At 61.9% G+C, this 24,413-nt stretch overlaps 1 protein-coding gene across 10 annotated transcripts in view; it reads left to right on the top strand.

Annotated features, from left to right (window-relative positions):
• ABLIM2 (actin binding LIM protein family member 2) overlaps window positions 1-24,413 on the top strand; it is a 143,012-nt gene that overhangs the window by 74,621 nt on the left and 43,978 nt on the right. For 6 of the 10 annotated variants that reach the window (XR_015250625.1, XR_015250631.1, XR_015250630.1 and 3 more), the window contains exons 8-13: window positions 21-79; window positions 6,128-6,205; window positions 13,056-13,202; window positions 15,669-15,701; window positions 17,547-17,667; window positions 21,622-21,720. Coding sequence is in view for 2 of the 10 variants with exons in the window: in XM_086705537.1 (XP_086561663.1) it covers window positions 21-79; window positions 6,128-6,205; window positions 13,056-13,202; window positions 15,669-15,701; window positions 17,547-17,667; window positions 21,622-21,720 (537 nt within the window). In the remaining 8 variants the exon portion in view is untranslated. The remainder of the gene's footprint in view (window positions 1-20; window positions 80-6,127; window positions 6,206-13,055; window positions 13,203-15,668; window positions 15,702-17,546; window positions 17,668-21,621; window positions 21,721-24,413) is intronic. The other 4 variants (XR_015250629.1, XR_015250628.1, XM_086705536.1 and 1 more) reach the window with 3 other exon arrangements.

Below are 24,413 nucleotides of genomic sequence, written 5' to 3'. Positions count from 1 at the left end.
CCTCTTGGGTCTGTCCGCAGGTTCCTCCATCTGGCACCCGGCGTGCCGACAAGCAGCCAGAACTGAAGACAAAAACAAGGTTGGTGGAATTTACGATCTGCTCCCGTGCGTTCGTCAGCGCCGTGTGCGGTCACCCGCTTCTGTAGACTCACCGGCTGTAGACTCACCCGCCCACGGGCCAGGCAGCGCGAGGCCTGGGGGTGCTGAGGTGCGCCGGGTGGATCCACCGAGGGGCTGGTGCGAGGTGGGGCACGCACGGGCATCTCCGGGCCTCCCAGCGCTGGCCCGCTGACCTCCCCACGGGTCCCGTGGACTCGAGGGCCGCAAAAGCTCAGGGACAGCTCTGACGTTAGCAGGTCTCCAAATAGTCTCCAGACTGCCCACACTTATGACACCAGCTGCAAGTTTGAGGGGCCCCAAACTGCCCTCGGTCTCAGTCGTTTGTTGGAAAGACTCACAGACACGCTGAAGGCTATCCTCGTCACGGTTAGGGTTTATTGTGCGAGAAATCAGCCAGAGAAAGAGGGCGCGGGGCAGGGTCCAGGAGGGGTCCAGCCCCAGAGCCGCTCCTCTCCCGCGGAGACAGGACGTGGCAACCCCGGGCCCGCGCGTGACTGCACGCGCCGGGTATTACCAACCAGGGAAGCTGTGTGTCCAGAGATCTTAGTGGGGCTCCACTGACTGATTGACTGATTGCCACATGGTTGATTTCACCCCAGATCACACGGTGTCTCTCTGGTGCCGGCCCCACCCTAAGCCTGTTGGGTGAGGGTGACCCCCTCCCTGAGCAAACAGTCTATCAGGTGGACACAGATCACCCTTCAGGGTCGAGGGCGCAGGCCAGGCCTCTCTCTGGGCAAGGCCAAATCCCTCGCTGCCCAGAGGCCCAGCTGGGCTCTGGGCACAGAGGCGTCGCAGTGAGGAAGAAGGGTTGCCCTCTTGGGACCGAGTTCTAGGGAGAGACGGAAATTGATGCCCAAACGAGCGATAATGCAACAGAGGCTGGTGTCGGGGGCAGAATGGATGGTCAGGGAGGGCCTCGGGAGGACATGGGGTGGGAGCTAGGCCTGCGGGATGAGCCGGGCGGCCCTGGCGGGAGGGAGCGGGGAGGGCTGCCGGTGGCCGGGCAGAGTCGCCTCGCCCTTAGCCCTGCAGCGAGGGCGGGGCTCAACCGGCAAGCCCCAGCTGGGCCCATCTGTGGGACTAGAAGGTTTTTGGAATTTCCGTGAGGCTGGATGGAGAGCCCATGGGCTCAGGCCACTGAGGTTCACAGGGCTGTTGGCTGGTGGAGGAGACGCTCCTACGGGCCCCCGCAGGATGGGTGGGCTCCCCCAGGTCGGCTGTCGCTTGCCAAGCCTGTTCCGAAAGACCCCAGCAGAGGGAAGTGCTCCCGCATCCTGTAGAAACGGAGTCTGGTGGGTTCGGAGGCCGCTGCTTCTCACGCACTCGCTCACAGTGCTGCCTCTTTGGTTTGTCGTTCATTCAGCAGAGCTTTACCCAGCGTCTGGTTGTGCCGAGCCCTGTTCTTGGCCCGGGGCCCAGAGGTGACCGAGTCCTGCCCCAGCGTGCTGGGGACACAGGGGGAATGGGTGGGCACACGGGGACGCCCAGCCTGTCACCGGGACACGAGGGCAGGGGGCCCTGGGCCGGGGCAGGAGGGCTCCGTGGAGGAGAGGCGCCTCCTCTCGCGTCCCCAAGCCTCCCCTAACCCGTGACAGCCTCGCATGGTTGCTCAGCCCCTCTCCGTGGACGCCAGGCCGGCCCGAGGGAACTGCGCCTCTGAGCTCTCCTCTTCCGGCCTGACACTTCCTTCCGCCTGCCAGCTCGTTCCTCCCGATTTTAAAGTAGTGCCAGTTGCTTTTCTCAGAGTTGTCAAAGTGCCTACACAGGGCTCTGGTTTAATTCGGGTTCAGATGGTCGCCTCTGATGGCCACAGAGAGGAGGTCCACTCAGCGTTAAGCGCTGGTGGGCACAGACCTCCATATGGCCACTGCTCCGGCCTCGGGCCTGGGGGGTGGGGAGAGGCAGGGGGCCCGGCCCTGGGTACAGGGAGCCACAGGAGTGGAGGGCGGGGTCTTGTCCCCTTGGGGAGGGCAGGTCTGTGGCCGCTGGACCCTGGCTTGGGCCACTGCCCATGTCTGCTGAGACTCAGGAGGCCGAGGGACTGACGACCGTGCAGAGGGAAGCAAGGGGCAGGGGAGCCCGACAGCCTGGGAAGAGACCCCGGGGGCTTCAGCGGCCAGGCTCACTGTCCCCTGTCACCCTTCCGGCTAGATTCCCAGACTGTAGCCCCAACTAGAGAACACTGGGATTTGGGCTGCAAGCCGCCCGCCTGGCCTGCCCCCTGCCCCTCAATCTCGGGGACTGAAGCTACTGTGCCCTGGGGTTCCCCCACCCGCCCCCCCCCCCGCTGCCAGGGGTGAGGTGCAGAGGTTGTGAAGGATGGTGCCCCTCCCCAGGCCCTGCACCGGGGGACTGTGTGAAGGTGAGGAAGGGGGACAGGCCCACATGACGGTGGTCCTCCCAGCTACAGGGACACAGAGCCGTGGAGACTGTGGCTTCCTGTGGCTGCTGTAATGAATTACCGCAAATTTAGTGGCTGGAAGGGCACAGATGTATCCCCTCCCTCGGGGGCCGGAGGCTGAGGATGGGCCAGCAGGGCTATGCTCCCTCTGGAGGCTCCAGGGAGAAGCCCCTCCTCATTCGTTGCCACATCTGGAGCCTCCGGGGTTGGCTCCCGGCCCCACGTCCTTCAGACCCCGCTTTCGTCGCCACGTGGGCCCCGGCCCCCCAGCCTCCTTCAAACGACCCTGAGACCCCAGGGAGCCCACCTCCCAACTCGAGCTCCTTACTCCCATCGGCAGAGACCCTTTGGTCACACGTGGGCATCCTCATGGATGTTACTCTGTTCCCACGGTGACAGGATATGCCCAGTTGGTCTCGTTCACGGTCAGGGTCACAGTAGGTGGCGGGCACGCCCCACTGTGCACCACATCCTCTCACATCATACAGCCCACGATTCCCTCCATAACCCGCCCCCGTGCCACCCCGGGCACATCCCTGCCCTCACAGAGCCAGCGTCCCTGACCCGGAAGTGACCACGGGGTCCTGTCTGCGGGACTCCTCCCCGAATCCCAACCCAGAGGCCTATCGGAGGGACCTGGCCGAGGGACCCCACATGCCAAGAGGCCTCCAGGCCCGTCTCCGGAGCGTGACCGGGTTAGAATGGGGGACCCGGGCCAGCCCGCTCAAGGACAGGTCGGGTGGCCAGCCCTGCTCGTGGCCTCTGGACCCGGCTGCGAGGCTGGCCTCGGGGCCTGCGGGGAGCCCAGCTCCCTCTGCTCTTAGCCCAGGGGTCCGCCCGTGATGACCGCAGCTGCCGGCCCGAGGAAGGGAGGCCCTCTGAACAGTGGACGGGGAGAAGGAGAGGGCGCAGCCGGAGCTGGCTTCCTGGGCTGTGTCTCCACAGACGCCTTGGGAACATCTGGGGCCGAGGCCGTCCCATGAGGACAGCTGTCCCCTCGGTGCTGCGCCCTGGGGCTGGCACGGCTCGGGGCCCGCCCCTCTGTGTCCTGGGACGGCATCCAGGCCCCGGCCATGCCCTGCTTGCCCCTCACTTCACCCTCCCTCGCTCCAGCCCCTCAGAGCCTCTTCTGTCTCGCCTGAGAAATGAGAATAGACCCGGGCGGGGCCGGGCGGTGAGCGCCCGGGTGACAGGAAGGCAGAGCCCTACGTGTCCTGTGTTGCTTCCTGCAAGCTGGTCGGGGAGCACGAGCCAGCAGCCCCGGCCAGCGTTGGGTCAGCGTGGCGGAGCCAGCCCCGGAGACACGCAGCAGAGGTGGTGTGGGCCTCGCTGAGTCTCTGGTGGGGGGTGATCGAGACAAGAGGCACCCACCAGGAACTGACCAGCAGCCCCGTCATTTACCAAGTGCCCCCCCGCCCCCGCCAGGCTCCGGGACCCGTAGGACCAGCTGGGTCCTGGCCTCCCAGTTGCTCTCCAGCAAGAGAGGCCGGCCCTGGGGTCCCTGCAGGGACGGGCGAGGAGGCAGAGGGCACTGTGTCCTCCCTGACCACATACCCCGGGGGCACGGCCGCTCCCCAGGACAAGGATGGCCCCTGGGTGTCTGCTGAGGGCGCTCAAGGAAAGCCTTCCGGAAGGCTGTGGCCCTGACTGCCCGTCCCCGGCACGTCCTTGGTCATTGGGTCACTCAACACACAGCCGGCCCGTGAGTGCCCGTCGGCTGGGTGGCGGAACACAGACGCGGGGAAGACTGGCGGCCGCCCTGCCCTGGAGGCACGTGTGGGATGAGGGGGCTCCCGCAGGGTGCCCCCCGGGCGACGGGGAGGGGCGGCCCCCCTGGACGGGCCTAGGCGGCAGGGTGGGGGAGAGGATGTCTTCCTGGAGCCGAGCCTTGGCAGGTGGTGCGGGAGGTGGGTCTCGGGGCCTGTGCCTGGGGAGCCGGGGGTCTGCAGGGCACTGAGACTGAGGGATTGTTCTAGAGCCTGGCCGAGGGTGGCCCCAGGCCTGCCAAGTAGCTGGAGAAGAGCTCCAGGGGGCCTGGAGCTGGGGCCCAGCGGCCCTGGGAGACAGGGCAGGCCCGGAGGGGAGGGGGCGGCCCCACGCCCGGTCCTGGAGGAAGCCGTACCCAGGAGCGTGGAGGGGGCGGCCGGCGCTGATGAGCGGGCGAGCGGGCGCCTCACCGAAGAGGTGAGCCCCGGCATCACGCCCTCTGCCTCTTCTCTTTCCTCCCCAGATGCAGAAGCAGGCTTGCAGTCAGGTTTACCCGGGCACCACCCCCTGTGCCTTGCAGGTTTGTCCCTCCCACTGCCGTGGTGGCCTCGCATCTGCTCCTGGTGTTGTCCTGTCCTTGCTGCTGTCCTGCCGACAGTGTAGGAGGTGCTGGGCATCCTCCAGCTGGGAGGGCAGGCTCCACGGCCCGTGCCGGTGTCCTGGGGCCGCTGTGTACAATGGTGCAGGCTGGACCCTCAGCCGGCAGGGATTTATTCTCTCCCGGTCCTGGAGGCTGGGAGTCCTGGCTCAAAATGTGGGCTGGTTGGTTCCCTCTGAGGCCTCCTCCTTGGCGTGTAGACGGCGGTCTTCTCCCTGTGTCCTCACCTGGTCGTCTCCTGTGCGCGTCTGTGTCCTGATATCCTCCTCTCGTGGGGACACCAGGCCCACCCTAGTGACCTCATTTTACCTTAATTACATCTTTAAGTGCCCCGTCTCCAAACGCGGTCACACTCTGGGGTGCCAGGAGTTAGGGCTCGAACATGCGAGTTTTGAGAGAGAGAATTCAGCCTGTGATGTGGCCCCTCCCAGGGCCGCTGCAGCAGGCGTGGGCCACCGAGAGGGATAGAGACGAGGTAGGAGGCAGCCAGCCGGAGCTGTCAGGAGGCAGGGGGAGGCCAGGCGGGGGTGGTCCAGGCAGGGGTGGAGGCTGGACCAGGAGGGGCAAGCACGTCCTACCGGTGGGGTTGGACGGACGCCGGTATGAGTGATGGGAGCCGGGGAAGAAGGGTGTCCACGCAGGGTTGGGCGGGCCTGGAGTGCGGAACAGAGGAGGGGCCTGGGGAAACTGTTGCCTCCGGGGAAGCAGGAGATGTGGCCGAGGAGGGAGGAGGGGCAGGGGTGGGCCCTCGGGGAGCAGGTCACAGATGGGGTGGCCGCAGAGTCTGACAGCAGAGGCCCGGGCTGTTAGAATGAGCTAAACACGCCCCCCACCCCTGTAACCTACGTGGAAAATAACATCTCCGAGCAGCAAAACTCTGGGTAAAAGGGACGGCCTTGGCCTCTGGAGTGCGCAGAATCCCTTGCTCTCGTCCTCCGAAAAACAGATAATTTCTTTGCGTGAAGCCGGGTGATCATCGGAGCGTTTCCAGCGGCACGGAGAACGTGCTGGTCGGCTCGGAGTTGGCGTCACCTGCCGCGTCTGTCTGATTATAGCTTTCCAGCCGCTCATTCAAGCCCACGTGTTTATTTTAAGAACTCTTTCAATCTGAAAAAAAAAAAAAAAAAATGTCGTTACTGGCATTTCTGTCGGAGTGTGACCTGTGATAATTTGCATCTGGAAGGTTCTGGAATCAACATATTCTGCTTTCAGTCTCCTCCTGTCGCCTTCCTTTCCAGGAAACCAGGAGCTCCTCAGAGAGCATCATTTCTGTACCTGCTTCCAGCACCTCGGGGTCTCCGAGCCGCGTGATCTATGTGAGTTGGAGAGTGGGGAGGCCCGTGGTGGGAGGGTCCGGACCCGGGTCATGGCCAGGGGTGCCCTTGGGGGCCGGGGCGTCCTCAGGTGCTGGGGTGCAGAGCCGGGGCTCTCGCCGCGGCCGTGGGGTGCAGACTGGTGCAGACTTCGTGAGGTTAACTCCGAGCTTTCGGTGAGGACCATCACGTGACCCCGCAGCTCCTGGGTGACGTGGTGGTGGTGCCCAAAGAGATGTGCTCACAACTGTTGTCCATAATGGTGTCAGCTCAACACCGCCTCCCTGTCCTGCAGCTAAGGCTTGCCCGAAAAAGTGACACTCGGCACACGGGGGACCGGGCTGGTGTCACCAATAGGCGTGCAGATCTTCATCTGCTACCTGGGAAGCGTTTCTAACGTGCTCCTCCGAGAGGCCTATGAAGGATAATCTATGTTATGCGGTCCCGTTTTCATGAAAGAGTGTACGTGTGTATGCGTGTGTGTGCGCATATGGGTATATATGTGTACAAATGTATGTGTGTTTACATATGTGTATGTGTGCATATGGGTATATGTGTGTATGGGTGTGCATATGTGTGTGCATATGGGTATATCTCTGTACAGATGTGTATATACATGTATAAATGTATGTGTCTGCATATGTGCATGTGTGCATATGGCTACATATGTGTATGGGTGTATGTATGTGTGTGCATATGGGTATATGTGTGTACAGATGTGTGTGGGCGTGCACATATGAGGATATACATGTGTAAATGTATGTGTTTACATATGTGTATGTGTATATGGATATATATGTGTATGGGTGTGCATATGTGTGTGCATATGGGTATATGTGTGTACAGATGTATGTGTGTTTACATACGTGTGTGTGTGCATATGGGTATATGTGTGTATGGGTGTGCATATGTGTGTGCATATGTGTGTGCATATGGGTATATCTGTACAGATGTGTATATACATGTATAAGTGTATGTGTTTACATATGTGCATGTGTGCATATGGCTACATATGTGTGTGGGTGTTTGTGTGTATGTGTGTGTATATGGGTATATGTGTGTACAAATGTAGGTGTGTTTACATACGTGTGTGTGTGCATATGGGTATATGTGTGTACAGATGTGTGTGGGCGTGCACATATGGGGATATACATGTGTAAATGTATGTGTTTACATATGTGTATGTGTGTATGGATATATATGTGTATGGGTGTGCATATGGGTAGATGTGCGTGCAGGTGTGTGTGGTATGTGCATATATGTGTGTATGCGCGCACATGGGTATACACATATGTAAATGTATGTTTACATATGTGTATGTGTGCATGTGGTATATGTGTATATAGGTATATTGTGTGTGCACAGATTTATATGTACATGTGCATATGGGTATATGTATGTGAAAATATGGATTTGGCAGGACCTAACCCAGCCCATAGTGCATCGCTGTCATTAAAAATAGTAATCGTGATAGTATCCTTTTAAATGTTTATTTTTGAGAGAGAGAGAGACAGAGCAGAGAGAGAGGGAGACACAGAATCCGAAGCAGGCTCCAGGCTCCGAGCCATCAGCACAGAGCCCAACGCGGGGCTCGAACCCACGAACTGTGAGATCATGACCTGAGCCTGAGTCAGACGCTCAGCTGACTGAGCCACCCAGACGCCCCAAACACGAACCACTCTTTTAAACACACTGGTGTTTGTGAAAGACCAGGTATTGTTGTGACCGTGCAGTGAGCAGAGACACTGGTCACCGTTGTCACAACTACTTGCAAGGCTCCGCGACTGTCCACGGTGGTGCTTACTGGGTGTGCCTTCGACTGAAGCAGATGGGCCTCAGGCCGGAGCACCCCGGCCGTCCCTCCCCCATTAGCGTGGTGTCCGCTCCCAATTGGCGCAAATCCTCGACCTCCCTCGCCGAGGAGGCGTGAGTCCTGCAAGACGAGCCCTTCCTATCTCGGGGCTCTGCCTTGCTTTTGCTTTCGTGTCTTTCCTGGCATCTGCTGTTGCCCTACTGTGCGCCTGACCCCGTGCTTGCTGCCGGACCTCGGGAGGGTGGCCCTGGTCCCCGTGGCGGCTCGGTGTGCTTGGAAGGACGCCAGCAGTCCGGCAGCTCACCGGTGCGAGGGGAAAGATGAATACCATCGTCCCCCGCCAGTGCCCGCGTGGCCACTGTTAATATTTTGGAGCACGCCCCGTGGGTCTCTGGGTCCCTTTTCTCTCTGTGTGTTTTCTTTTAACCACAGTGAGGCCACACTGAATATTTGTTGCAGCCTCTGTTCACCATGGCAGTAAGTCAGTAACTAGGCATAGCGTAACATCAGCATTATTGCGTTATGACGTATTATTATCGACAGCGCATCGTAAGTATGATGTCCTGTGTGGCCGTATATTGTTATTGTTTATTATGCCGGGTGGCGTGTGGGAGAGAGAAAGGCGCAGGGAAACCACATGAACCTGTACACACGCCCCAGTGGCCCTCCGCCAGTCAGAGAGCCTGTTGTCACGGCGACCGCCGGGAGGCAATGGGTCTGTGAGCCCCGCTGGGCGGGACAGATGCCGAAGAGCCAGGCGGAGCCACTTTCCAGGGTGGGAGCGGGCACGAATGGTGCCATCAGGCCGCCTCTGCGGTCCGTGCTGTCAGGGGCTGACCCAGGGCAGGGCCGGCCTCCCTGATCCGGGCACCGCGGGGCTGGGACGGCCGCGGGCAGATGCTCTGATCGGGGTGGGATCCCGAGGCAGGGACTGGGGGGGAGGCACCTGCAGGCCTTGCCCCGCCCCTCACTCCAGTGTCAGCTTGAATTTGATGTCCGCGGAATCCAGCGGGTGGACAAGACGTAGGTGGTGTCCCCATTTTACATGCGGAGACGGAGGCCCAGAGCGTCCTCCTGACTTTGGCAAATGCCCCGTGGATTTTAATTCAGTTCTCAAGCACGTCCCAAGGACCTTGCCGTGCCGGGCACGGAGTCAGGGAGGAGGACTCCATCATGAATCAGGGAGACTCGTTGGGCCCCCAGGAGCCGCAGGCCCAGACAAGGGGAGACAGACGCGCCCACCAACGTCCGCACCTTGACTTAAAGGAGACAAACACAAACGTGAAACCAGATGGCGGAGGGGAGCAGGGACGGTCTCCCAGACAGGGAGGCCTGGACTGGGTCTGGAAGAACAGCCAGGCAAAAGGGACGGGGATGCCGAGAGAGAGAGAGAGAGAGAGAGAGAGAGCGCGCGCGAGCGAGCGAGCACGGAGCGCAAGCTCACAGCAGGTGCCAGGCCCCCGGGCTCTGGATGGCTGGGCAGCCATAAGGAGCTCCTCGTAGCAGGTAGCATGGCTCTGAGGGGCGGGTCACTAGGACAGGCAGAGGCACAGGGTCCCCTGAGGGACAGCTCAGAAGTTCTGATCAGGGCCCATCCCGACTACAGACAACAGACTTAGAAATTTTTTTTTAATTTTTTTTAACGTTTATTATTGGGAGACAGAGGAACATAGAGCGTGAGCAGGGGAGGGGCAGAGAGAGGAGGAGACACAGAATCAAAAGCGGGCTCCAGGCTCCAAGCTGTCAGGACAGAGCCCGACGTGGGACTCGAACTCAAACTGCGAGATCATGACCTGAGCCGAAATCGGTCACCCAACTAACAGAACCACCCAGGTGCCCCCAGACTTAGGATTTGAACTCAGGTCCTCAGAACCCTGCCCAGGCTCCAAAGGGAAGAGTCAGAGATCTGAGACCTCACGCATTCACTCTCTCAACCTGTGTCACAAACAGCAGCATTCACCCCGAGACCACCCACCAGACTCATGAGAGCCCTGGGGTCAGGTGGTCAGGGAAGGCTTCCTAGAGGAGGTGGGCTGGGGCTGCTGAACCGGGGGCTGAGCCTGGCATGCGGGGGCACAGGGAGGAGACCCCTCAGGGCCAGCAGGCTGGGAATGTCAGCAGCGCACTTGGGGAACCACAGCGAGGGCTTGCGTCACCCACCCAGAGGGGCTGGAGGGCAGGGTGTCGTCGCTGGGGCTCCAGAGACGCGGCCCTGGCAGGGACGGGGGCGACGGTGGGGAGCACGGCTCTGGAGTCAGACAGCCTGGGCCTCTTCCCACCCACGCCTCCCTGGCTGTGTGACTCTGGGCGAGCTACCTAACCTCTCTGGGCTCTGGACTCGTCGTCGATGAAGTGGAGCGACCGTGGGTGCGCCCAGCACGGGCTCGCTCTGCGAATCTGGTGAGCCAATAATAGAAGGCTTAGTCTCATGCCATCCCGGGCAAGAGCTCGTGGTATCGGCAGCTGCTGTTGGCGACGTTTGTTCGGAGCAAGTGCGGCAGGAAGGCCCCCAGGAGGCTCTTGCTGGGTCCAGATATGAGCGGTGAGGGCCTGGACCAGAGCCGCCTGGGCTGGAAAGGGACAGCTAGTCGCACAGCGGACAGGAGCGTGGGGCCTGTGCCGGCCCTGGTACGGATGCTACGGGACACCGGGGCCGAGTAGAGGCTTCTCTCCGGGTGTGGGGAGAGCCGAGCCGGTGGGGGCAGCCTGACCGCCACCTTTGCCCACGGCCGGCAACGCCAGGCTGAGACGGATCCCGAGAGGGGAACGCGGTGGGGAGGAGGTGACGCCGTGCGTCGGCTCCAGGACGGGTGGGCACGTGGGCACCTGCAAGGGGAACGTGGGGACCGACACAGATAATCGTCCCCGCCGTGACCGCTGGGGGTCAGGTTGCGTGTTTGCTCCTGCCCAGCTCTAGTACCTGTTTGAGCCCGCCGTGTGCCCCCAGGCAGCCCCCGGAGCCAGGGAGGGGTGGCAGCTGGGGGCAATAGCCTGGGAGCAGTGGGGGCGGTGCAGGGGGGAGGCTGGGCAGAGTCACAGGGGAGCAAGGGGCCAGGGGGCCCTCGCCAGGGCGAGCGAGCGAGCGAGCGTCACCAGTGAGCGCCTGCCATGGGGCGGGGTGCGGTCCTTGCCCGACCTGAGCCCGGGGCCCAGCCGGCCTGTCAGACGCCAGGCACTTTGCTGCCGTATCTCAAGAGCTCAAAATTGCTGCGGGTGCGTGTGTGTGTGCGTGCGTGTGCGTATGTGTATGGGTGTGTGTGCGTGCGTGTGCGCGCGCGTGTGCGTGCGCTTGTGCGTGTAAGGGTGTGTGTCGATGTGTACTGGTTTGGGAGGGTGCCGTTATGTGTGCAAGTATGTGCTATTGCACAGGAGTGGGTGTGTGGGTGTGCGTGTGCGTGTGTGCGTGTGCATGCGTGTGCGTGTAAGGGTGTGTGTTGATGTGTACTGGTTTGGGTGGGTGCCGTTATGTGTGCAAGTATGTGCTGTTGCACAGGAGTGGGTGTGTGGGTGTGTGGGTGTGTGTGTGCGTGCGTGTGCGTGTAAGGGTGTGTGTTGATGTGTACTGGTTTGGGAGGGTGCCACTATGTGCGCAAGTATGTGCTGTTGCACGGTAGTGGGTGTGTATGTGCGTGCGTGTGTGTGTGCGTGTAAGGGTGTGTGTCGATGTGTACTGGTTTGGGAGGGTGCCGTCATATGTGCAAGTATGTGCTGTTGCACGGGAGTGTGTGTGCGTGCATGTGCGTGTGCGTGCGTGTGTGTGTGCGTGCGCGTGCGTGTGCATGTATGGGTGTGTGTCGATGTGTACTGGTTTGGGAGGGTGATGTTATGTATACGTGTGTGTGCGTGTGTGTGCGTGCGTGTGCGTGTAAGGTTGTGTGTTGATGTGTACTGGTTTGGGAAGGTGCTGTCATGTGTGCAAGTATGTGCTATTACACGGGAGTGGGTGTGTGGGTGTGCGTCTGTGTGCGCATGCATGTGCGTGCGTGCGTGTGCATGTAAGGGTGTGTGTCGATGTGTACTGGTTTGGGAGGGTGCCGTCATGTGCGCAAGTATGTGCTGTTGAACGGGAGTGGGTGTGTGGGTGTGCGTGTGTGCGTGTGCATGCGTGTGCGTGTAAGGGTGTGTGTCGATGTGTACTGGTTTGGGAGGGTGCCGTCATGTGTGCAAGTATGTGCTGTTGCACGGGAGTGGGGGTGTGTGCGTGCGTGTGCATGTGTGTACATGCATGTGCGTGCGTGCGTGTGCATGTAAGGGTGTGTGTCGATGTGTACCGGTTTGGGAGGGTGCTGTTATGTGTGCAAGTATGTGCTGTTGAACGGGAGTGGGGGTGTGGGTGTGAGTGCGTGTGTGTATGAGCGAGCGTGTGGGCCCGGGTGGCGCGACCATGCATTGGCGTGGGTGTGGGAGTGAGGGTGACCGGTGCGTCTGCAAGTGTGGTGTGGGAGAGGGTGTGGGTTGTGCAGACGTGTGTGCCAGTGTGTGGCCGGGGGCACGAACCAGTTGGCGGCTGTGTAGGTGGCTGACTTACACGGTCTTAGACGGGACGTCCTCTGTGCACGCGTGTGGGTGCAGAAGCGTGTACCCCGGTGTTTGCACACTTGCTTGCGTCACACACCATGTGTGTATAGACGCGTGCGTGCGTACGTGTGTTTGGGCGGTGGGCCGAGCCTCACGGTCTGCCGGGCTCCGCACCAGGCAGGTCACGGGCTCCGTGTCTCTGATCCCCGAGCCGTCCCTGTGGAAGCTTCCGGCTCGGCGGAGGGGGTCTGCCTGAGGGACGCTTCCTCAGGACCACGTGGTCTTCCGTGGTGGGGCCGAGGGCCTCAGGCCCACGTGACAATGAGACACACACACACACACACACACACACACACACGTGTGTGCCTTTGCCCCTTCACCCCGTGTCACCGCGACGTGGCTCTGGGGCGGGGCCCCGCCGTCCACACGGCTGCCGGAGCACCCGCTGCGGGCCGGGCCCCGGGGCCGCTGCCCTGTGGGGCGTGGGGCCGACGGCGCCCTCTGCTGGCTCTCTCCTCTCAGGCGAAGCTGGGCGATGAGATTCTCGACTACAGGGACCTGGCTGCCCTTCCCAAAAGCAAGGCCATCTACAACATCGACCGCCCCGACATGATCTCCTACTCGCCGTACATCAGCCACTCGGTGGCGGACAGACAGAGCTGCAGCGAGGTAGGGCACCTGCGGGGGGGGGGGGGGGGGGGGGGAGGGGGAGGGGTGCCCACGGCAGGGGCCCCGTCTGCTTCCGCCCCCTCTGACGGCCTGTGCGCCTCCCCTTGAGGGAGGCCGCAGCGGGTCCCGCCCCTAGCCTCGCGGGCCACGTGCAGCAGGCTGAAGGGCTGAGTCGAGAGGAGCCCCCTGAAACAGGAGGGAACGCGGGAGACGTGCCCGTGTGTAGCAAAGTGCCGGGAACCGAGCGACAGTCTCCTTTTCTTCGGTTCGGGACGACTCCCCTACTGCGTGAGTCGTGTCCTTCTCTTTTCTCCAGAACATGCCTGGCCTGGCCGCCGTCCTCAGCGGCTGGCCTGCCCCTAAGTCTCGTGAATTCCTTGTGTTGGTTCGACTCCCTGTTTGGGGCGCAAATGACCGATTCCCTCGTGTCCGTGGGCAGTGTCCCTCCGGGGTGACTCTGCTCCTTTTTACACGCAGCCCCTGCTGATTTTCCCTTGTCTTCGGTGGTGTTGAGGCTTGCGTGTGGCTGTGGGCGCCCGGGATAGACGAGGAGAGCGTTTTGCCGGCTGTCGACCTGAGCGTGTGTGCTGTTCGTGTGTGGGCCCTCCCCTGGGGGCAGGAGAACCCGGGACCTTTGCACATCTCCCCCGGGGCCTTCCTGTTTGCTTCTCTGGGAGCGAGGCTGAGGCTCGGGGACACCATGCTCGTGGGCGGGTGCAGCCACGGAGGCAGGTGGGAGGGTGAGACGGACCCCACTTCCCTTGCTCCGCGGCCAGCGGGCACCCCTCCTGACTGGCTTCTGCCGCAGGGGACCCCTGGGACCTGAGGACCAGGCGATGAGCCCCGTCAAGAGGCAGGGCAGGGAGCGGTCATGGACCTGGGCTCTGCACGGGGCTTTGGCATCCAGCACCGGGTCCAGGCTCCAATGGACAGCGCCGGAAGAGGGTCAGAGAGGTCGACGCCCTTGGCCGTGGTCCCCCAAGTGGCGAGCCCCAGCCGAGACAGGATCCTTTCTGCCCCAGGGACCACATTCTGGCTGTTTCCTTAACCGCCCCTCACGCCGCCTGGAAGACAGGGGAGCCAGGTCCAGAGGGCCGGGTTCAAGTTCCCCGTCCACCCGCTGGCAGCCGTGCGACACCCCGCCCTCGCTGGTTGGGGCCTGAGGTTTCCCGCGCAGACGGGGGCTAGGAAGGGCCACGCGCGGCTGTGGGTGCGGGGTGTGGTCGCTGCCTGTCCTGCTTCCACGGGTCACATGAATGTCGGCAGACACGCACACGGTCTACACTGTGGCCTCTGACCCTGCACCCCTCCAGTGGGGCGCACTGTATGCGAACGTGGGTGCACCCACCAGGGGGTGGGGGTGGGGAGGGAGGTCCCGGGTCAGATGTGTTCACACTGAGGCTCTCCTGCCAGATGCAGGGCAGCCCGGGGCACAGAAATCCTCTGTTCAGGGACCGGTCACGCTGTAGTGTCACGGTCCCTACTCCCCCGGGGCCTGCTTACTCTGCACTGACACCGGGCTTTCCTGTGTACCCGTGGCCCATGGCCCTGCACCTTGGCAGTGACTGTCACAGGATACAGATGAGGACTCAAGGTTCAGGGGCCGTGCTGGCCCAGGGCCGTGCTGCTGACAGAGGCAGAGCCCTGTCACCAGGGGTCACCAGCTCTGGTCACCGTGGCCTCCCTGCCGACGTCTGCCATTGTCCTGAGGTGTCAGAGCCCCCTCACTCCCTCAGTTCAGGGCCCCTGAGGGCTCCCCCCTCTCCAGGCCCTGCCACACCCTGGCTGGGAGCCTGCTTGGTGCCAGTCTCCCCGGGGACCCTTCTGTGGGCACATGACGGGGTGGGGACTGGGAAGCCACAGGAGGCTCAGGGCACCGCGCTGAGCAGACTTGGGCCAGGGCTGGAATTCTCTGGAATGGCAGCCATCCAGCAGTTGAGCACCAGTGCGGGAACCTAGCAGGGAAAGAGAGCAGGCTGGAAGCTCAGAGATCTGGCTTCACCTCTCTGAGCCTCAGTCTCCCCTTCCGTGAAATGGGAAGATTGGGAAACACTTGCACCTTTCCATTCTGAGGAGAAGGAAACCCCAAACCCCGAGGCCCCGAATCACCCTCCTCTTCTCTGGGCCCCTTTTCTCTCCTTTCCGGAGAAGACCGAGGCAGATGGACTCAGGATGTTGCCACCCTGGGCCCTGACCGTCTCCCTCTAGGAAAATACGTCTTCACGGGGGAGCAGTGGGCGTAGGGCGCACTCAAAGAAGTGTCCTGGGGAACCTCTTTCCTGGGGTGCCATTGACCCTACTTCTCCAAAAAGGTCTTGGCTCCTGTGTCGTGTCTGGTGGTAGGTTCCTTGCCCATTTGGAGGAGGGTCTGGTCGTGAGGATGTGTCTGTGCCCTGGGCTGTTTCTTCTTCCCCACGTGACCTCCTGGTGCCAAGGCACTAACAGGCCACTCTGTTGTGTCCACAGTCCCCACAGGTACTCTCGCCAACGCCGACAGAGGTAACCGCCTGCCCCCCGGCCCGCCACCCTCCCACCCCGTTTGCTCATGGTGCTTCCCCCCCCCGCCCCGTCCCCGGGTTATAAAGATAACCACCATGGCACCCCCGGCAGGGCCTCTGCGGCTCCTGACCGTGGGGTCTGGGGCCCCGGTCCTTGGTGGCCGGAAGTGCCGTCCTCGGCGTTGGTTATTTTTATAATCATGTCTCATCACGTCTCATCTGCATGCCCCCTGTGCACCTGTCGGCCCTGCAGTCACAGACACGTGGGACGTGGCTCTCTCGAGGTCTGGGTCATGGCTTTCTTTTAAATTTTTTTTTAATGTTTGTCTATCTTAGAGAGAGAGAGAGAGAGAGAGACAGAGCATGAGCAGGGGAGGGGGAGAGAGAGGGGAGACACAGAATCCAAAGCAGCTCCAGGCTCCGAGCCATCAGCACGGAGCCCGACGCGGGGCTCGAACCCACGAACCGTGAGATCCTGACCCGAGCCGAAGTCAGATGCTCAGCCGCCTGAGCCACCCAGGCGCCCCATGGCTTTCTTTGGAGAAAAACCCCAGGAGCCTGGGTTAGCCCAGGGCCCATGTCACTCCTCTGAGTGGGACGAGGAGGCAGCCAGACCCTCGCAGATGAATATTCCAAAAGCATTCCTCTGTTAGATTTATAGTGAGCGGCTCTGGGTCCCTGTTTCCCAGCCTTAGCCAGTGACGTGGACAGCTGTCAGTCAGACTTGCATCTGCACTGGCTTCGGACCCTCGGGTCCAGGAACGCGGCGACACGGGGACGGTGGTTAGCTCGTGTGGAGCTTCTACAACCACACGTGGCCGGCGAGCCCCACGGACAGGCTAGGCGAGGAGACAGGGCGCCCGTGGGTTGGAAGCCGGCCCGAGGGGCTGAGCAGAGGACGGCCAGAGACGCCACCACCCCTGGGGCGAGGGGGCCCCTCACCGTGGGTGGGGACGAGCCACATGGGCTCAGGGCCCGGCCGGCAGGTACGGTCGCAGCACGAGGGCCGGCCTGAGCAGAGCCTGGAGGCAGGTGTGCGGGCAGGCTTCGGGGACGGCGGCTCAGTGGGTTCGGTCGGAGGGCAAGCCTCAGGAGGCAGAAGGTAAAGCCCAGAAAGGGTGAGAGCCAGGAGCGCCAGACCCACACTCTCGTCGCCCGTGCACGTCCCCGTGCCGGCCTTCAGGGCCCAGCCAGCGGCGCCGGCACCACGGCATCCTGGGCTGTCTCACGACTGCGGCCTTCGTGCCCTGCAGCCTGGCCGTCCCCCGTCCCTGCTGCCGGGTCATCTCACGCCGCCCGCCGCCCGCTCCAAACGGTTGCCCGTCCCTGCTCGAACGGAGTCTTGTGGGCCAGCGTTTGCGGGTCCGATTCGACCGAGCCTTCGGGCCTGGGAGGGGTGCTGTGGTGCCTCCCAGGCCCGGGAGCCCCCGTTGTGGGGCAGGCGGGGGCGGGGGTGGAGAATGCAGAAGCTCAAGGTTCTCAGAGACCTGGTGGTTGTCAGGACCCCGGGGGCCGGGAAGGGGGTGGGGCAGGAGCACAGGTGCAGCCAGGTCCCTCCCCCACCTTTTGGGGAGCCCAGACACAAGGAGGGGCTGATGGGGACCCCGCCCTCTGGGATCCGGGGCACAGGGACCGGGCTCAGGCCAAGGCGGGGTGGTGTCAGCGCCAGGTCGGGCCCCCACCTGGCCCTCCAGATGTGCCCTGGCAGGTGCAGAGGCTCTCACCCTGGGGCCACGTTGGGTCAGCCCCGAGGGTCTGGGGGGTGAATGCCAGGAGGAGGGTGGGCGGCGGGCGGGGCGGGCGGTGCCCTCAGCTCCTGCGTTCACCAGGCCGCCTTCCCTCCCAGGGGGATCAGGACGACCGTTCGTACAAGCAGTGCCGGACCTCCAGCCCCAGCTCCACCGGCTCCGTCAGCCTCGGGCGCTACACCCCGACCTCGCGGTCGCCCCAGCACTACAGCCGTCCAGGTACTTTGCGCCCGCGGCTTCCCTGCCCCCGGATGAAGATCTACTTCCTATTGCCCTCCCTCTCTTTCGAATCCGTGCCTTACTTTACACACCTGGTAAAACGACGGGCCGGGCGTGGGGTTCCCGGTGGGTGACGGGAGAAGCTGTCCGTTTAACTTGCCCATGGTGGTGGGCGGGGGGACGGCAGAGGCAGCTGGTGAACCCGCGGGTCAGAGGGGCCGTCCGGGAACGTGCAGGCAGCACCGAGCGCTCAGAACCGAGCTGGTGTTTTGGTCATGGGCGGCAAGAAGGTTACGGAGCACGGGTGTTGGAGACCAGAAGCCCGTCAGTCCCGGGCTCACCGGGGGTCTGAGGGGCTTTGAGCCGTGAGGACGGCGTCAGCGGCCAAAAAGAGAGCCAGCTTTCTTCACGCGCAGCTGGGTCGGTGGCCCCAAAGACAGCCCCGTGGAAATTGGCGAGAGGCCAGGGGCGGGCCCGTCCCCGCAGGGGGACGCCCGGTGCGGGGTGCTCCCCAACCCCCCAAGCACACCTCCTTCCCTGCCTGGCGCCCGGCTGCGTATTGCTGTCCCTTAGCTTTGAAAGCCCGTCGCTGCCCTTGGTGTGTCAAAGCCGCAGGACGCTCCACGCACACTCTGCCTTCGTGAGGGATTTTTCCAAGCCGCTTCCTCCGTGGCGGCTGCTGCATGGCGCCATTTCCACGTCCATGGACTCTGGCTCTTAGTTTCACAGCCTTTGTGGAAAAATCAACTCATTCGTCTGCAGTTCTTTCCATTGACTCCCTGCTATGTTCTTGGAACGTCCCGCTCACTGGGTGTCTGGAAGGTGGATGAGAGTCAGTGTGTGTGTGTTGGGGGGGGGTGTGGATGAGTGTGTGGGTAGATGGATGAGGGAGTGACTGTGTGAATGAGTGTGCATCTGGATGAGTGTGTGTGGGTGAGTGAATGAATGAGTGAATGAGTGTACGAGTGTGTGTGTGTGAGTGTGGGTGAGTGAATGAGTGGGTGACTGTGTGAGTGTGTGTCTGGGTGTGTGTGTGTATCTGGATGAGTGGGTATGTAGGTGAGTATGTGAGTGTGAATGTGTAAATGAGTGTGTGTCTAAGTAAGTGTGTGGGTGAGTGTGGGTGGGTGTGTGTGTCTGGATGAACATGTAAGTGGGTGAGTGTGGGTGCGTCTAGGTAAATGTGTGAGTGTGTGTGTGTGTCAATGAGTGTGTGTGTCTAGGTGTGTGGGTGAGTGTGTCTGGATGAGCGTGTGAGTGAGTGGGTGAATGTGAACGTGTGTGAATGAGTGTGTGTCTAGGTGGGGGGAGTGGGGGGGAATGTGTGTGTCTGGATGAGCGTGTGAGCAAGTGGGTGAGTGTGGGTGTGTGTGTGTGTCTAGGTAAATGTGTGAGTGAATGAGTGTGTGGGGTGTGGATGAATGTGTGAGTGGGTGAGTGTGTGGGTGAGTGTGAATGTGTGTGAATGAGTGTGTGTCTAGGTAAGTGTGTGGGTGAGTGGGGGAGTGTGTCTGGATGAGCATGTGAGTGAGTTGGTGAGTGTGGGTGCGTCTAGGTAAATGTGTGTGTGGGTGTGGGTGAGTGTGAATGTGTGTCAATGGGTGTGTGTCTAGGTAAGTGTGTGGGTGAGTGGGTAAGTGTGGGTATGTGGGTGTGTCCAGGTAAATGTGTGAGTGTGGGGGTGTGTGTCTGGATGAGTGGGTATGTAGGTATGTCAGTGAGTGGGTGAGTGTGAACGTGTGTGAATGAGTGTGTGTCTGTGTAAGTGTGGGGGGGAGTGTGGGGGAGTGTGTCTGGATGAGCGTGTGAGTGGGTGAGTCTAGGTAAACGTGTGAGTGTGTGGGTGAGTGAGTGTGTGTGTGTGTGTGTGTATCTGGATGAGTGGGTATGTAGGTGAGTGTGTGAGTGTGAATGTGTGTAAATGGGTGTGTGTCTAGGTAAGTGGGGGAATGTGGGGGAGTGTGTGTGGATGAGCGTGTGAGTGGGTGAGTGTGGGTGTGTGTGTGTCTAGGTAAATGTGTGAGTGTGTGGAGTGTGTCTAGATGAGTGTGTGAGTGGGTGTGTGTAGGTGAGTGTGTGGGTGTGAGTGGGTGTGTCTGGATGAGCATGTGAGTGAGTGGGTGAGTGTGGATGTGTGTGAATGTGTGTCTAGGTAAGTGTGTGGGTGAATGTGGGTGGGTGTGTCTGGATGAACATGTAAGTGGGTGAGTGTGGGTGCGTCTAGGTAAATATGTGAGTGGGTGTGTGAGTGTGTGGGTGAGTGTGAATGTGTGTCAATGAGTGTGTGTGTCTAGGTAAGTGTGTGAGTGTGGGGGAGTGTATCTGGATGAGCGTGTGAGTGGATGAGTGTGAACGTGTGTGAATGAATGTGTGTCTAGGTAAGTGTGGGGGGAGTGTGTCTGGATGAGCGTGTGAGTGGGTGAGTGTGGGTGCGTCTAGGTAAATGTGTGAGTGGGTGTGTGAGTGTGTGGGTGAGTGTGGATGTGTGTGAATGAGTGTGTGTCTAGGTAAGTGTGTGGGTGGGTGTGTCTGGATGAACATGTAAGTGGGTGAGTGTGGGTGCGTCTAGGTAAATGTGAGTGTGTGGGTGTGTGTGTGGGTGAGTGTGAATGTGTGTCAATGGGTGTGTGTGTCTAGGTAAGTGTGTGGGTGAGTGGGTGTGGGTGTGTAGGTGTGTCCAGGTAAATGGGTGAGTGTGTGTGTGGGGTGTCTGGATGAGTGGGTATGTGGGTATGTCAGTGAGTGGGTGAGTGTGAACATGTGTGAATGTGTGTCTAGGTAAGTGTGTGGGTGAGTGTGGGTGAGTGTGTGTGTCTGGATGAACATGTAAGTGGGTGAGTGTGGGTGCATCTGGGTAAATGTGTGAGTGTGTGAGTGTGAACATGTGTGAATGAGTGTGTGTCTAGGTAAGTGTGGGGGAGTGTGTGTGGATGAATGTGTGAGCAAGTGGGTGAGTGTGGGTGTGTGTGTGTCTAGGTAAATGTGTGAGTGAATGAGTGTGTGGGGTGTGTCTGGATGAGTGTGTGAGTGTGTGAGTGTGAGTGAATGAGTGTGTGTCTAGGTAAGTGTGTGGGGGTGTCTGGATGAGCGTGTGAGTGAGTGGGTGTGGGTGCGTCTAGGTAAATGTGTGTGGGGGGGTGTGTCTGGATGAGTGGGTATGTGGGTATGTCAGTGAGTGGGTGAGTGTGAACGTGTGTGAATGAGTGTGTGTCTAAGTAAGTGTGTGGGTGAGTGTGGGTGGGTGTGTGTGTCTGGATGAACATGTAAGTGGGTGAGTGTGGGTGTGTCTAGGTAAACGTGTGAGTGAGTGAGTGTGTGGGTGAGTGTGTGGGTGGGTGAGTGGGTGAGTGTGTGGGTGGGTGAGTGAGTGAGTGAGTGTGTGGGTGGGTGAGTGAGTGTGTGGGTGAGCGGGTGAGCAGGCGGGTGCGGGGTGAAGGGCAGTCAGCGTCCTCACGCGCCCTCTCTGAGGGCCCCTCTCCTGACCCCCGACCACCGTCCTTTGGGTCACCTGGGCGTGTGGCCGTGCCTGGCCGGGTGGCCACCTCCAAGAGCTGAGACGTGCGCCTCAGTGGGGCGAGGCCGGGCGACCGTCCTGTGCGCGCTCGCCCCGGCCTAGCCAGCCGCTCTCCACCTGTCCTTGATCCCACGGAGCCCCCCCCCCCCCCCGCCCGGGGTGGAGTGACAGGCAGGCCTCCGGGGGCCGGTGGCGGCCGTCCGGCCACGCCGGGGGCTGCCGCCCTGTCCCCTAGAGAGCGGGCCCCCACCCCCCGGCGGGACCCGGAGCCGACCGAGCTAAAGCGTCCTCGGCGACTCCCCCTCAGGTGCCTCAAAATGGTGAGCTTTCTTCGGGAGAGGAAGCAAAATGTTCCTAGCAGAGCGGGGCCTAGGAATATTTTGTGGCTTTGCGGCCGGCGAGCACGGGGTGGACTCTGACTTGCTCTCTGTTGCCCGCAGCTGGTACTGTGAGTGTTGGTACCAGTAGCTGCCTGTCCCTGTCCCAACACCCAAGCCCTACATCCGTGTTCAGACATCATTACATCCCCTACTTCCGAGGTAAGGTGCGCAGTGCCGCGGGCTGTGGGCGCTCGCAGGGCATCCCGCCACGCGTCTGTGTCTCGCTGTCCCGTGTCCGCCGCATGGCTTCCCCGAGCCCTGTGTGTCCGCCCGTGCCCCTTGCTGTGTGTCTCGTGAGTCCAGCTCCGTCTCTGTCGGTGTGTAAATGTTCCTGGGAGGAGGACGTGGGCAGCTCGTGGCGAGAGGAGTGAGCGGTGAGGGCCGAGCTCGAGCCGAAGGGACAGGAGGCGAGGCCGTCCCCCGGCGCCCGGCCCCGGGGCCCCTCGTGAGAGCCCTCGCCCGTTGCCCGTGTTCCTTCCCACGTCAGCTGCGAGGGGCAGAGGGACCGCTCCCAGCTATGACCTAGAGCAAAGCACAGGAGGCCGTGACGCGTCCGTGGCCTCGGGCTCAGGGTGGCGGGGGCAGGATGCGCCCGGACAGGCTCCGAGGTCCCGCCTCCTCCCAGGGTGCAGACGGCCCGCCGTTCGCATCCCTGCAGGGGCATCGTCGGACGCAAATCACACCAGGGAGATGGCCGAGCTCTTCTCCTGCACGTTGGGAACTGAATTGCGTCCGACTCGTGCGTTAGAGCCCCACCTAGCAGCGTGACCGCCTCTGGAGATGGGTCCTCGGGAGGCCGTCAGGGTTACCCCAAGTCACCAAGGCGAGGCCCTGATCGGTGGCCTTACGAGAAGCGGAAGAGGCACCAGGACGTCTCTCTCGCTCTCGCTGCACGTGCTCGGAGGAAAGACCGTGAGGCCACGTGAGGCCAGGGTGGCCGCCTGCGAGCGGGGAGGTGGGCCCTCGCCGCACACCAGACCCCGCCACAATTTGGCGTGGGACTTGCAGCCTCCAGAACCGCGAGAAACACGTGTCTGTTGCTGAAGCCGCCCGGTGCGGCACTTTGTCGAGAGGCCCTAGTGGCCGGAGACACCCTGGGAAGCCCCTCGAGGCGTTAGAGGAAGCAGGTAGGATGTTCTTGCTGACGCCCCCGAGATGCACGAAGTCCCCAGCCCGTACCGCGCCGGGTGGAAGACGTCCGACCCACAGGGACCGGGAGGCGAGCCAAGCTCGGCTGGATCGTTCCACCGTGTGTCGGTCTCAGACGGGGCTCGTCGGAACTTGTGCGTCCCCCGCGTACGTCACCGGTCGTGTCGGTGCGAGCCCTGTCAGTCGGCTCGGAGGAGAGCCCCTGACCACCGTCACGGGTCCTTACGGCGCCTGTGCCGGCTCCGCTGGTCGCGCTGACTCTCTCGAAAAGCAGCAGAGCCGGAAATGGTGCGCCCCGCCCCCGTGCGTGGGAAAGCCGGAAATGGTGCACCCCGGGCGTGGGAAAGTAGCCAGCACGGCCTTGCCCCACGCATCCGCGTGGCACGTGAGTGTCGAATGACCGAGAGGCACACGGAACAGTCACTGCAAACCAGAGTGAATTTGTTAGGTCACCAGGGAGACGTGTCTGCTCCCTTTGCTCACACGTCCAAAGGCCCTGGGCACACGGCTCCCCGCCCCCCCCCCCCCACAACAACCACCGCCACCTGCCGTGGCCCCGTTTTGGGTGGGGCTGTTCCCCCGGGGGGCTCTGGTCGAGGCGTGGCCCGCAGACCACAGGCTGGGAGCAGACCCTGTGAGCCTCCTCTGCTCCTTTCTGACCCTCCACCCTCGAGTTCTTTCCGTGCCAGGGTGAGGAGAGCCACGTGGACCCTCAGCCAAGGGCAGACACCCCGGGGGGCGCCTCAGACCTGCAGCACGCCTGCTCCGGGCGGGTCGGGGGGAGCAGCACCCCGTCCTCAGCCCCGTTGAGAGGGGACCGGGGAGAGGCAGCCCCATTGTCCTCGGACAAGAGCAGCGAGGCCCTTCCCTCCATCCCGTGTGGGAGAAGACTGTGCAGACAGACCCCGCCCCCCGCCCCCCAAAATATGGTCCAGAAACTATTTCCTGGCTGGGCCAAGGGCATCCCCCACGGGCAGGGGCTCAGTCCCCGTGCGGTGCGGTGGCCGGGTGGGTGGACACAGGCACCCGCCCAGTGTGGGGCCTTTGAGGCCCGTGTCTGCCCTGGCTCCCTCCTGGCTGCGTTGGCCACCAATTCCCTTTGTCAGAGGTCAGACACAGCCTCCCCACCCTCCTCTCGGGGTCAGACGTGGGGGAGCCCTGACCCCACAGCTCTGCCCCACGCCCGACTTCCAGGGACGTGTGTGACCTGGGGTTTGCCCAGCCTCTTTCCAGGACTCACCCCAGGGGAGACTGAGGCTCAGAGAGACCCGGGCCCTGAAATCCCAGAGCCCCTTGGGACAGACCCGAGTCAGGCTCCCGTTCACAAGCTGTGTCCGCCACAGGTCCCGGGTCCATCTCAGAGGCCACAGCGAGGGAGCCTGTGCCCTTCTCCTTGATGCTCATTCAGCCCCGCGCTCTAGTGCGTCCCAGCCTTTGGGCGTTCCAGTGGCCAGCTGTGCCCACGGCCTGCCCTCCTCCAGCTGGTCACGGCCCTGGGTCCACCCACAGTCCCCGGAAAAGCTGTTCCTGGCCTCTCCTCATCCCTCCTTAGCATCCCTGACTCCACTAGGTGGAAATTTCCCTAAGAATGCTGCTGTGGTCGGAGGGCTCCCCGAGGGGAGGCATGCCCTCCCCACGGCCAGCACCTGCCCCGACCCACCAGATGCTGACAAGGGCCCCTTGCTTCCCTCCTCTTTCCCTGC

Source organism: Puma concolor, chromosome B1 (genome assembly GCF_028749965.1).
Source record: "Puma concolor isolate L17-30 chromosome B1, mPumCon1.1.hap2, whole genome shotgun sequence".
Lineage (NCBI taxonomy): Eukaryota > Metazoa > Chordata > Mammalia > Carnivora > Felidae > Puma > Puma concolor.
This window is presented reverse-complemented; position numbering and strand designations above follow the sequence as displayed.